The sequence below is a fragment of the Schistocerca serialis genome, chromosome 9 (assembly GCF_023864345.2).
Source record: "Schistocerca serialis cubense isolate TAMUIC-IGC-003099 chromosome 9, iqSchSeri2.2, whole genome shotgun sequence".
NCBI classification, from domain to species: domain Eukaryota; kingdom Metazoa; phylum Arthropoda; class Insecta; order Orthoptera; family Acrididae; genus Schistocerca; species Schistocerca serialis.
In genome coordinates, this window is record NC_064646.1 from 20,322,497 (window position 1) to 20,336,109 (window position 13,613).

General features: G+C 50.0%; 1 protein-coding gene across 1 annotated transcript in view; it reads left to right on the top strand.

The window, feature by feature from the left end:
• The first annotated feature begins 1,623 nt into the window (after positions 1–1,623).
• Positions 1,624–13,613, top strand: part of LOC126418771 (trypsin-4-like) — a 38,394-nt gene continuing 26,404 nt past the window's right edge. Inside the window, exon 1 of the mRNA XM_050085698.1 lies at positions 1,624–1,860. Within this exon, the coding sequence (XP_049941655.1) occupies positions 1,624–1,860 (237 nt within the window). The remainder of the gene's footprint in view (positions 1,861–13,613) is intronic.

The following is a 13,613-nucleotide window of genomic DNA, read 5'->3' on the forward strand; positions in this document are numbered from 1 at the left end:
TACAACCGACTAGCACAAGCACGCCACTTCACTGCCATGAGTCATTTCAGCGGTGGAGGGTCACGTGGCAGCCTAATACCAGTCCTACACCACCAACAGTGCTCCAGAGCGACCAGTGTGCTCTGTTATTGGGGTGAGTATGTGATCGTACGTCTTTTATGAAGCAACACCCTAAATTTTCGAGTAACTGTTCGACAGGTGAGTTCTACACTCGAAAACAAGCTGACCTTTTCCGAACAGATACATGACCCGATGTCTGAACATTTTGTGACAACAAGACGAGCTCTGTCCTCGAAAACAACTTGACTTTTCAGAATAGATAACTGACTGAGTGTCTGAGAATTTTGTAACAAAGCTTTGTGATATCTCTGTACATTGTATGCCACTTGAGATATGACCTTTGCAGACGTTGAATATTGACAAAGGTCGCATTGTTCACGGAGCAGTCTGATAGTGCCCAACGAGTGTCTGGGCGGTACAAAAGCGGCCTTACAACCTGCGCCTCGGCCCCTGCCTCCGCCATGACGCGCGCAGCGCCTGTCATCGCCGCGGCGTGTCTGCTGGCGCCGCGGTCGCTGGCGGCTCCCTGGCTCACAAGGGAACCTCCCCATCGCACCCCTCTCAGATTTAGTTATAAGTTGGCACAGTGGATAGACCTTGAAAAACTGAACACAGATCAATCGAGAAAACAGGAAGAAGTTGTGTGGAACTATGAAAAAAATAAGCAAAATATACAAACTGAGTAGTCCATGTGCAAGATAAGCAACTTCATGGAGAGCTTGTGGGCAGGAGCGCCGTGGTCCCGTGGTTAGCGTGAGCAGCTGCGGAACGAGAGGTCCTTGGTTCAAGTCTTCCCTCTAGCGAAAAATTTATTTTCGCAAAGTTATGATCTGTCCGTACGTTCATTGACGTCTCTGTTGACTGTAATAAGTTTAGTGTCTGTGTTTAGCGACCGCACCGCAATACCGTGCGATTAGTAGACGAAAGGACGTGCCTGTCCAGTGGGAACCGAAAACATTTGATCGCAAGGTCATAGGTCAACCGATTCCCCCCACAGGAAAACACGTCTGATATATTCTATACGACACTGGTGACGGCATGTGCGTTACATGACAGCAATATGTTGTCGACCCTCCTAACTTGTACACATGGCCAATGGGTAAAAAGATTCTTCTACCTTGCTCGATTTAGGTTTTCTTGTGGATGTCAGAATCACTCCCAAAAAAGTGATGAAAACATAAGAGTTTGTCCAGAAACCAAAAATAAAAAAAATTAAACCTTTGATTCGAGGAGAGACTTGAACCCAGTACCACTCGTTCGCAGCTGCTCACGCTAACCACGGGACCACGGCGCCCCTGAACTCACACTCTCCTTGATGTTACGTATCTTGCGCATGGACTACTCAGTTTGTGGATTTTGCCTATTTTTTCATAGTTCCACACAACTTCTTCCTGTTTTCTCGATTGATTTGTGTTCAGTTTTTCAGGGCCTATCCACTGTGCCAACTTATAACTAAATCTGAGGGGGGTGCGATGGGGAGGTTCCCTTGTCAGGACTCGCGGCCACGGGCACGTCATCAACGGCACGGCGGCCGACATCGCCGACTTCCCTTGGATGGCCTCCATGCAGATCCTGGACAACATCGGGTGCGGCGCGTCGATCATCAGCGGCACGTGGGCGCTGACGGCGGCGCACTGCGTCCTCGCGAGCCAAGAGTTGCCCAACACCCACACGAACTTGCGTGTCGGCTCGTCCAGCCGCGCCAGCGGCGGCGTCCGCCTCGACGTCGCGCAGATGATCAAACACGCCGACTTCCGCATCTCCACCGACGACGCCGACAACGATATCGGCGTCATCCAGGTGAGACGACTTTCAAGAGCACATTTATGGTACGTTTAATTCAGGGAGTATACGCGGACAAGGAAAAAAAATTCCCGGATTTTTCCCGGATTTCCTGGTTAAAAAGCACACTTTTTCCCAGGTGAAAATACACTTCTTGCGTGTTAACTGACAGTATACGTTTCCTCAGAACTGTAAAACTTATCAATCCTTTAAGGGGCTCCGGAACGCCCTATACTTGCAATGTTAAAATAACGCTTATAAATTACATCTTTCCTCACAAAGTATTTGAGGTAGGAAGTTGAACTTTTTACAGATTATTTATTGGAATATGGGCTACAACTTAACACAGGGATTTTACAAAATTTTAGTTCAGTTATTAAAGACGATTTTTTTTCCATTGTAATGAAAATTCACAACATTTTTTTGCAATTTTTTATTTATATATTCAAAAATACACAGTTTTTTGGAAAAAGGCTGTGTTAAATTATGCAGAAGGTACTGTGTAACATTTACTGAAAGTTTGAAACAAATATGTTTGGAAGATCCTTAGAAAACATGTAATTAGTATGAGAAAATAAAAGTTTTGGGAATCGAGCGACAAAGATTGGATTAACTTTTTAGTGCATTCCAGGTCCATAGGATGGATTATCTTCATCCTCTGCAAACTCCTCCTCCAGCTTCCTCTTGTTCCTCCTCCTGTTTACTCTTGCTTGTATTTCTAGACTCTTTACAGCCCTGTCTGCAGCCCGAAGGCGTTCCTTGTCTAAAGCAAGCATCGCTCGTTGTTGTGTTCGTAGATTTTGCTACCATTTTCTTCAGTTGCAGTTACTGCAACACTGTTCCAAAAGTTGGTCATGTATGAACACTTATCACATTTCAGTTGTATTTCGCTAGCAAGTCCTACGTGCTTTATTATGGAGAGTTCCAGACCAACTTCACTACAATGAATACATCTTACACAGTTTGAAAAAATTCCTTTGAGAACCGACATATCAAATATTTCATTCACATCCGATTCGCCCATAAAACATTCATAGTTTTCACTCATTGAACCAAGCTTCTTCTGTGAAGTATTTTCTTTCCCACTTTGACTGCTATGGGCAGGTGTACTTGAGAGGTTAGGTTCACTCACTTGGTTATCGTCTTTATTGTTTACAGTAATAACACATACCTTTGGCTTTCCAACATTTCTCCTTTTCTTAAAAGCCTTCAGAGGATTTCTAATAACTTTACTTTTACACATCATTATACTTCAACAAAACAGAGACTCAAGAAACAGAATTAATTACGAATATTTTCGAGATAACGACAGAGTAAATAAACATGAAACAATCGACAATCACACCAGCGATATATATTGAACCATCACAGGTTAGCCACAACACATACTTTATCTCACATCACTAAAATGTACCTGATGAACACGGACGTTAATCCGTGCAGCAGTTTAACAGCGCCACAGTGGGTCACGCCCATGTGGAACACATTTAAAAAAAAAAATTAAAAACGGTTGTAGTCTTCGTAATTGAATAAATTATATATCTATTAAAAGGTAATAGTCTGCAGATTCAGAAAACGCAAAAAAGTAAAAATTGAACTTTTCATTATTTTGAGCCTTTCCGGAGCCCCTTAAATGGTTATGATTTTATACACCGGCGTAGAACTTCTCAGCCCTTTAGAACACGAAACTAAGAAAAGACACAGCGTATACCGCAAGCCAACGCATACAGATCTATATTTGCAGGCCACAAACTGCCATCATCCAGCACAATGCGGTAGTGCATAACGTACGCTAGTTCATAGAGAGCGTGTGGTATCTGACTCTGAAAGCCTGCTGAGTGAGATGCAACATTTGAAGACAGTCTTCCGTCAAAACGGTTATTCTGAGAGACAAATACGTAATGCATTCAGGCCCAAGCGAGTTCAATCTATGGAGCAGAATGAAGATACGAAGACACCCACCACCTTGGCCTTCTTGCCGTACTTTGGTGCCATGTCGTCAACAATCGGAAGAGTCCTCGAAATATATGACATCAAGTGTGTTTTCCGACCATCTGCGAAACTGAGCAACCTGTTAGGTTCGGTTAAGGATGATCTCGGTCTGAGGAAACGTGGTGTGTACAAGATTCCTTGTCAGTGTGGGGCGGCATATGCAGGTCAGACATGTCGCACAGTACAAGAACGTTGCGATGAACATCAGCGTCATACACGCCTACGCCAACCGGAGAAGTCGGCAATTGCAGAACACAGTCTGAACACAGGACATCACATGATTTATGAAAATACGGAAGTTTTATCCCCAGCATCCTCTTTCTGGGATTGCGTCATAAAGGAGGCAATACATATCCGTACAGCTGATAACCTTATCAACAGGGATGCGGGATTTCAGTTGAGTACAGCCTGGAACCCTGCATTGGCTGCTGTTAAATCACGACGAGAAAGCAAAGAGCTTTCGATAATAGACCCGTCATAACTTTGGCAGCCTGTTAGTAAACACAGCGTCAGCGCACGCGCAGAACGGCCGCTCTGTGTTTCCCGGCAGAGGGCGTTTGAGTCCGGTTCCATCTATCTGCAAATTTTGGGCATGCGTGGTTTCCGCGCCTGCGCAATCTTCACGCGCGTGCTCTATATACAGCGGCGTCGACATGCGGATCTTCATCTTCGGCGGTAATTCAGTCGAATACCGCCCTTCGATCTGTGCTCTTCTGGTACCGATCGAAGTGTTAGGTGTTGCAGGTGCCAGCCAGCCAGCCAGCCAGCCACCCCTCGACGTGCAGCAGCCAGCAGCCAGCAGCCAGCGGCCACCAGCCCGCGGCCACCACCCAGCATCCAGCATCCAGCGGCCAGCAGCGGTCCCGCCACCAGCGGTTGCAGCCAACGGCCAGCGGTGGTCCTACCTGCCCCCAGCAGCAGCAGCAGCAGCAGCTGCTGCAGCAGACGAGGCGTCCCCACCAGCCAGCCGGCCGGGTCGCCCCCCCCCCCCCCCCCCGCCCCAGCGGCAGCAGAGTGGGGCTTCGGCCCCCATCTCCTTCTTCATTCTCCGTCCCTCTCTCCTCTGTGTCTCTCGTTTGCTCCTTTGTCTAGTACTGTGTTTTTTTCCCCTTATCATCATGTCCACCCCCACCACCTCTTCTACCGCCACCACCACTGCCATTATCTACACCTCCCCCTCCGCTGCTGCCACCACTATCACGTGGTGTGCCGCTTCACTCCCCCCTCAGTCCATCCCCCCACTCCTCACTCTCTCATCTCCCTCCCTATTTGTCGCCCCGTCCCCGGCTCCTCCCTCCCGCGCCTCCTCTGATCCCTTCCCTCCACTCCCTCCCTCTGCTCCTTCCGTTTCTGCGGCCCCCGCCAGGGTGGTCGCCTGGCGGGCTACTGCCCACGCTCCACTCTCCCCTTCACCTTCATCGTCTTCGTCATTGTCTTCACCATCGCCTTCGCCATCGCCCTCACCATCTCCGGCGCTGCCTCCAGCCCCGGGACCTGCCACTCCCCGCCATATTCCAGTTGTTCCCATCCCCCACATCTCCTCCACCGCCGTCAAGCGCCCCAGTGGCACCCCCGCCTCCTCTGCTCCCAAAAAGGCTCCACCTCATCCCCCTTCGCCCACCCCTGATGCCATGGCTGTCTCCCCGCCCGTCTCTGCCCCCTCCTCCTCCTCCTCTACCTCCTCCTCCTACCGCTACCTCCTCTCCCATCTGGATCCCTCCCTCCTTGAAGCCCGGAACCTCACCCTCTTCCTTCGCCAGAATTGTCCTGGTGCCCCCATCTCCCTCCACACTCCTCGCCGTGATTTGGTACTCATCTCCTCCCCCAGCCCTACCCTCCACACAGACCTCCTTTCCCGCATCCCTGTCACCCGCTTTGGCCCTCATGCCTCTCTCACCCCTGCTCCTTCGCCACCTCCCTCCCGCCAACCCCAACCTCCGCATCGCCCGCCGACCCTCACCGCCGTGATCACTCAGATCAGTCCAGTGATCACGGAGGAGGAGGTGTTGGCGGAGCTTCAGGCCCATCCCCATCTGGAGGTGCGTGCGGTTCGCCGCATCCATAATGCTGCTGGCCCCACCCGCCTTATGCGGGCTTTTTCTGAGCACGCCCCCTCCATTGACATTCTCCTGAAGGAGGGTGCCCTCCTTTTTAACCAACGTTATAAAGTTGACCCCTCCCGTTCCCCTCCTCAGTCCCTCCCCTGCCAAAGGTGCTTGCGGTATAATGCGCACCCAACATCTGAATGCCGCGAGGCCCCCACCTGCCCGCACTGTCGGCAAGCCCACCTTTTACGGCAGTGCCCCAATCTCCAGTCCCCCCCCCCCTCCTGTGATACCTGTAACCTCCCTCATCCCACCTACTCCCAGAAGTGTAAGGCCCGACCCCCTCCTACCACTCCTGAACTCACCGTCCCTGTCCGCCCTCTGGACGCCCCCACCCCTCCCGGAAAACTCCCTTCGCCCGTCCCCTACCGCTGAGGACATCATCAAATTCCTCACCATTGTCCTGCAGAATGTTCATCCTTTTCAGCGCCCACACACCCTCCAACAGATCTCCCTCACTGCCCGTTCCGTTTTCCACCTCAAAATGTACGCCACCTACTCGACCAACCAGGCCCATTTCACCTTGTCCCGTCTTGACACCCTCGTTTAAATCCCTGTCATGGCACGGCAGCACCGTATCCTTTACATCAACATCCGCTCCCTTCCCGCCAATAAGCACCTCTTCCTACACACCCTTGCCACCCACCGCGTGGATGCCTTCCTCCTTAATGAAACCTTCCTCCAACCCCACCACACTGTCCACACTTTGCCCTACCTCCTCCACCGCTCCGATAATCCCCTCCCAATTGCGCGTGGCGGAGTTGCCATTGGGCACCATCGCCAGATCCCCATTCGGCACCAACCTCTCCTTCCCAACCCCACCGAACACCTGATCCTTAGTCTCTTCTTCCCTGGCCTTACCGTTACCTGTGCCACCATCTATGTCCGCCCCAACGCCCCTATTCCCTTCGACTTCCTCTCCCACATCGACCGTACCTTCTCCTCCTACGTGATCGCCGTCGACCTCAACATCCATAGTCGTTCTGCTGCCCAGTTACGGCGATGGCATCGGTTCCTCTCCTCCCTTCAAGGCGATCTCATTCCCATCCCCCAGCACACCCATCCCGAATCCAACTCCACTCCCGATGTTTTCCTCTCCTCCCCCAATCTCCTTGGCCGCATAACGGTGGATGTCCTGGAGCCTATTGGTAGCGACCATCTCCCTGTCCTCCTCACCGTTTCAGATGGTCGTCGCTCCCGCCCCGACCCTCGTAATGACCCTCCCCCTAAGTATGTCCATGACTATTCCCGTGCCAACTGGACTGCCTACTGGGATACCCTCTCCACCCAGGTCGATAGCCACCCTCTCACCTACCACCACCCAGATGATGTCACCCATGCCGCCTCCTTTCTCCAGCAGACCTTGTCTGAGGCCATGGAGGCCCACGTCCCTACTGTCGCCATCCACCCCCACTGTCCTACCTTACCCCCACAGGCCGTCCTCCTCCTCCATGAATCCCGCCGTCTCTACCGTGCCTTCCTCCGCACGCGTGACCTCACACCCTACGGCGCCACCGGCAACTCCAGCGACACATTCGTAATTTGCTCGTGGCTAAGAAACGCCGGGACTGGCGACAGACATGCACCCGTTTAAATGCTACCCTACCTATCAACTCGTCCAAGATCTGGTCAGCCTTCTGTCGCCTTACCGGAACTAAGCCCTCCCCCTACTATCCTCTTCTCCATGATGATCACCCCTTCCCTGACGCCCTTAGTAAGGCCAATCACTTTGCCTCCTACCTGTCCGATGTGTTTTCCATCCCCGATGATCCCCTGTTTAATTACTCCCTCTTCCCAGATATCCGCGATCGAACTGACACCTCTGTCCCTCCCCTCGCTCCTGGTTTCCAGTACTTGGACAACATTGCACACACGGAACTCAATGCCCCTATCACTACACAGGATCTCATTGCTACACTCCGCACAAAACGCAACACCGCTCCTGGTCACGATCGTGTCACCTACCGTCTCCTTCGTGAAGCTCCTGTCTCTTTCCTCTCCACCCTGGCCAGGCTCTACAATGTAGTCCTGTCCATCGGTTACTACCCCGACCTGTGGAAAACCTCCCTTCTCCTCATGTTCCTTAAACCCGGCAAACCGCCGTCCGCTATCTCCTCCTACCGTCCCATCAGCCTTACCTCGGTCTTCAGCAAGGTCCTGGAATCTATCCTCACCCGGCCGGCCGGTGTGGCCGTGCGGTTAAAGGCGCTTCAGTCTGGAACCACGTGACCGCTACGGTCGCAGGTTCGAATCCTGCCTTGGGCATAGATGTGTGTGATGTCCTTAGGTTAGTTAGGTTTAAGTAGTTCTAAGTTCTAGGGGACTGATGACCACAGCAGTTAAGTCCCCTAGTGCTCAGAACCATTTGAACCATTTTCTATCCTCACCTGACACATCCACCAGCATCTCCGCCAGCACCGCCTCCTTCCCGTTACCCAGTGTGGCTTTCGGCCGTCCTTCTCTTCTGACGACCTTCTCCTTCACCTCACTCATCTCCTTTCTGAACAGCTCAATTCCCATCGCTCCGCAATCTTCCTCTCCCTGGACCTCGAACGTGCCTATGACCATGTATGGCATTCCGGTCTCCTCTTCAAGCTCCAAACCTTTGCCCTTCCCATTAACTACGTCCGTCTGATCGGCTCCTTTCTCTCCCGCCGTCCTTCCTATGTCACCGTCCATAATACAGATTCCTACACCTTTTTCCCCTCCGCCGGTGTGCCCCAAGGCTCCGTCCTCTACCCCCTTCACGGCAGACATGCCGCCGCCGTCACCACCCATCCACCTTCTCCGGTTTGCCGATGACACCGCCTTCCTTGCCCTTGCCCCCACCCTGCAGTGCTCCCAACACCTTCTCCAATCCCATCTTGACCGGTTCACCACTTGGTGCAACCAGTGGTTGCTCAAGGTCAATCCCTCCAAAACCCAGGCGATCATTGTAGGCAAAACCACCCCTTCCTTCCGCCTCCTTGATTTCTACATCACCGTCTATGGCCGTCCTATCGCACTCACTCCCACCCTTACGTACCTTGGCGTCACCCTCGACCGTCGCCTCTCCTGGACTCCCCACCTCCGGACAATCCAAGCCAAGGCACGCTCCCAACTCAGTCTCCTCAAGCTCCTCTCCGGCCATACGTGGGGTCTGGACCCCTCCACCATCCTCCAGACCTATAAATCCCTCATCCGCCCTATCCTTTGTTATGCCCATCCAGCTTGGATCTCTGCCCCCCCCCCCTACCTTTTATAAATCCCTCCAAATCCTTGAACGCCTTGCTCTCCGCCTCGCCTATCACATCCGTCTCCCCTCTCCTACGTGGATCCTGTACGACCTCATCCCCTTCCCCCACCTCCTCCTTTTCCTTGAAAGGATATGGATCCTGTACACCTCCTGTAAACTCGATCCTCCTCACCCGCTCGTCTCCCCGATCCTCTCCCACCCCCACCCGCTGCCGCGCCTGTATTCCCACGTCCCACCCGGTCTCCATCTCTCCACCCTCCATACCCTCTCCCAAGGTGGCTTCCGGCAGTTCCCCCTCCCTGATGATGTCCTCCTCCCCTCCATCTACCCCTCCTATAAACTTTGACCCTGCCCCACCCCCCACTTCCGGTGTCCCTTCCTTTAGGCACCCTCCCTCCCTCCCTTCTCTTCCCTTCCCTTCTCTTTTCTTTTCCCCCGTCCTCTCCCTCCACCCCTCTTCCCCCGGGCTTCCCCTCCCCCTTCCTCCCTCCCCCTTTCTCCCCTGCTCGTGGCATCTCTGCTCTCCCCTCTCGCTCTCCCACTCCCCTTCCTCCTCCTCCTCTCTTGGCAGGTCCCCGGACTCGCACATGCATAGTGAACATTCGCGCGCTGGAGATCATCGACGTCAGTGTCTCGTGTGTGTGCTTCGTTTTGTGTTTCGTGTTCTTTCGCAGTTACAACTCTACTGTTCACATGTGCCGTCGCCGTTCTCCGTGTTTTGTGCGCCGTGTCAACAAGTGTTAGTGTTTTTATCGTCCAGCGTGAATGGCTTCATGTTTATTGTTTTTTGTATCTCCGTTTTTTTGCTCGCCGTTTTTTGCATTGTCTGTATCACCTCTATGTCATGTTATTGTTCCACTTAAGGCTGAAGAGCAGTGTAATATGCTGCCGACAGCCCGCCTGTATAGGTGATTAAAATTACAATAAAGGAAAAAAAAAACATGCGGATCTTGTCAGTCGTACCCAGCCACCAGCGAGGTTCAACAACCTGATGATGTCGGACAGTTGCTCCGAAGAAATATTGTGGGATTTGCACAACGTCATCCGGCGACACACCCTTGAAGACTATTTACAGCATTATCACTGTTAGAGCATACACACAAATAGGAAAAGTTAATGGTGTAAATTAATATACATAGTGTTGCTACAAGAAAAGCACAGCTTCCACATATAATATTGGTCTCGACTATTAAGAAGCTGCAAGACAAGCTAATCTTTCAAGTATAATGTTGAGCTTTTTTGCGCTTGTTACGCTTTAAGATATATCACACAAACGTGCCAGTAAAATTTTTAATACCGATATAAATGTCTGATCTCCCGGGCTCGAAATTTTTTCTAAAAGGTCTTCCTCAAACAGTTGATTTTTGAATGAGAGTCAAATGCTCTGTGATTTAAGAAATTCATCGCACATTCTCGCACATAGTTCATCTTGCTTAAAAAGAAATTTACTTTGGAAGTAACGCTTTTCAATCAATCATTCGCAATATTTTCCCGCAACCTGTTAGAAAGAAATTCGTTTCAGCAGTTGCCAGAGAGCCCCAGATAACACGCTTCACCGCGCTTGCGCAGCTACGATGACGCAGGAATTCCGTATGTTCGCACGTGTAAAACATTGAAAGATCATATATTATGTCATAAAAGAAACATGATGGTTCAAATGGCTCTGAGCACTATGGGACTCAACTGCTGAGGTCATTAGTCCCCTAGAACTTCGAACTAGTTAAACCTAACTAACCTAAGGACATCACAAACATCCATGCCCGAGGCAGGATTCGAACCTGCGACCGTAGCGGTGTTGCGGTTCCAGACTGCAGCGCCTTTAACCGCACGGCCACTTCGGCCGGCTAAAGAAACATGACATCAGAGGAATTTCGTGAACCATACTAAAATGCATAATTCGGCTTAAAGCGCATTGTATTATCTCATGTTTGGTTCTTTAATATGGCATAATGCCATACGTGCTAGAAGATGAAATGCAAAAAATGGTTCAAATGGCACTGTGCGACTTAACATCTGAGGTCATCAGTCCCCTAGAACTTAGAACAACTTAAACCTAACTAACCTAAGGACATCACACACATTCATGCCCGAGGCAGGATCTGAACCTGCGACCGTAGCGGTGGCGCGCTTCCAGACTGAAGCGCTTAGAACCGCTCACCCACCCCGGCCGGTGATGAAATGCAGCAAACACTTGAAACTAGCCAGTGGTGTGGAATTAAACACATCGTTTCAAATAAATTGACTACCTCAGCGGAAAAGATTAATAAAGCCATATTTCTTTAGCAAACCGACAAAAATATCTTCATTGTTCCGCAAGGCGATTAATGCTTGACTGAAATTGCCACCCGGGGCAGATACCCCGGTTTGCTCCCACTGAATATAGCAGCTTGCGCGCGCAAGTAAAATTTTTCCGGGTAGCATCTTGCTGCTTGCCTATACAGCTATCAGTCATACTTTTGTACCCAGAAGCGCATGCATACGCATGGGCTCGCTCGCAACTGCTCACACGAATCTAATGTAAACAATTGTGACGTCGTCCTCATCGGAGGCAATTTGTTGTTATGAAGCGTTGCAGAGTCTTCCTGAAGCCTTTTCGCTACTGGCAGGCGCTTGTATTAGCACTGTATTTTGTTGTGTACATGGCACATTTCCTTTGTAACTTAAGTTTTATTTTAGTTTTTTCTGTTGTTCATGTTTTATTGCTGCAGTCCTTTGTTAAAGTATTATTTCTTCCCAGTCAAAATTACAAAACTTTAACTGAAAACTAAAACAAAAAGTATCCGGGAATTCTAAAAAATTCCCGGGTTTTTCCCGGTTTTCTCCCGGATGAAAAAATACCCACGTTATTCCCGGATCTCGTGGTTGTCCCGGGTCCTGTACACCCTGGTTTATTCTCCAAACTGCTCGCCAGCATGGCTCAGTGATGATGAAACGAGCCCATTGAATCTTACTGGTGCATTTCACTTGCACGATCGCTGCTCGCCCCGCCATTCACTACGACCCTCAGCAGTTGAGGTTCGTCTTTGGAGCAGCGAGCATCGCTCCCAGTCCTTAAACTTGAGCTGTGGTTCGCTGCTTCAGTGCCGCACTAGCAGAACCGTTCTTTAGAGAACTGCACCGCGCTTTACGTGCCTTCTTGTGCACAATACACTGAGGTAACAAACGTCATGCGATTCCTCCTAATACCGTGTTGGACCTGCGCTTGCCCACTCTCGACACGGCATGGACTCAGCAAGACACTGGAAGTCCCCTGCTGAAATACTGAGCCACACTGCCTCTGTAGCCCTCCATAAAGGTGAAAGTGTTTCCAGTGCAGGATACTGTGCACGAAATGACCTCTCGATTTTGTGCCGTAAATGTTCGATGGGATTCATGTCAGGAGATTGCATGGGGGCTTAATTATAAATAAATGACTAATATTAATGAATAAATGCAATGATTATACTACCTGTGAGGCCGGTTACGAAGTTTCGTAACCTGTTGGCCCTGACTATTATTAGCACGCAATCTCACTGCACAAAATAAAAATGAAGAATGACAAGGAATTTCCATTAACACAATTGATTAATTAAGTCCCCTGCAACTATAAAAGCTACGAAACAACAAAGCACAAGTTTAACTGTTCTGTGTGTGGTAGTGTGACTCAACGTACATACTGGGTGATCAAAAAGTCAGTATGAATTTGAAATCTGAATAAATCACGGAATAATGTAGATAGAGATGTACAAATTGACACACATGCTTGGAATGACATGGGGTTTTAGTAGAACCAAAAAAATAGAAAAGTTCAAAAACGTCCGACAGTTGGCGCTTCATATGATCAGAATATCAATAATTAGCATAACAAAGTAAGACAAAGCAAAGATGGTGTTCTTTACAGGAAATGCTCAATATGTCCACCATCATTCCTCAACAATAACTGTAGTCGAGGAATAATGTTGTGAACAGCACTGTAAAACATGTCCCGAGTTATGGTGAGGCATTGGCGTGGGATGTTGTCTTTCAGCATCCCTAGAGATGTCGGTTGATCACGATACACTTGCGACTTCAGGTAACCCCAAAGCCAATAATCGCACAGACTGGGGTCTAGGGACCTGGGAGGCCAAGCATGACGAAAGTGGCGGCTGAGCACACGATCACCACCAAACGAAGCGCGCAAGAGATCTTTCACGCGTCTAGCAATATGGTTGGAGCGCCATCCTGCATAAACATCGTATGTTCCAGAACGTGTTTATCAGCCAGGCTGGGGATGATGCGATTCTGTAACGTATCGGCGTACCTCTCACCCGTCACGGTAGCACTTACTGACGATTTGCTGTCCAGCGCCATCTGTCGGAAATTTTGTGAACTTTGTTTTTTTTTCTAATAAAACCCCATGTCATTCAAAGCATGTGTGTCAATTTTTACCTCTCTATCGACATTATTCCGTGGTTTATTAA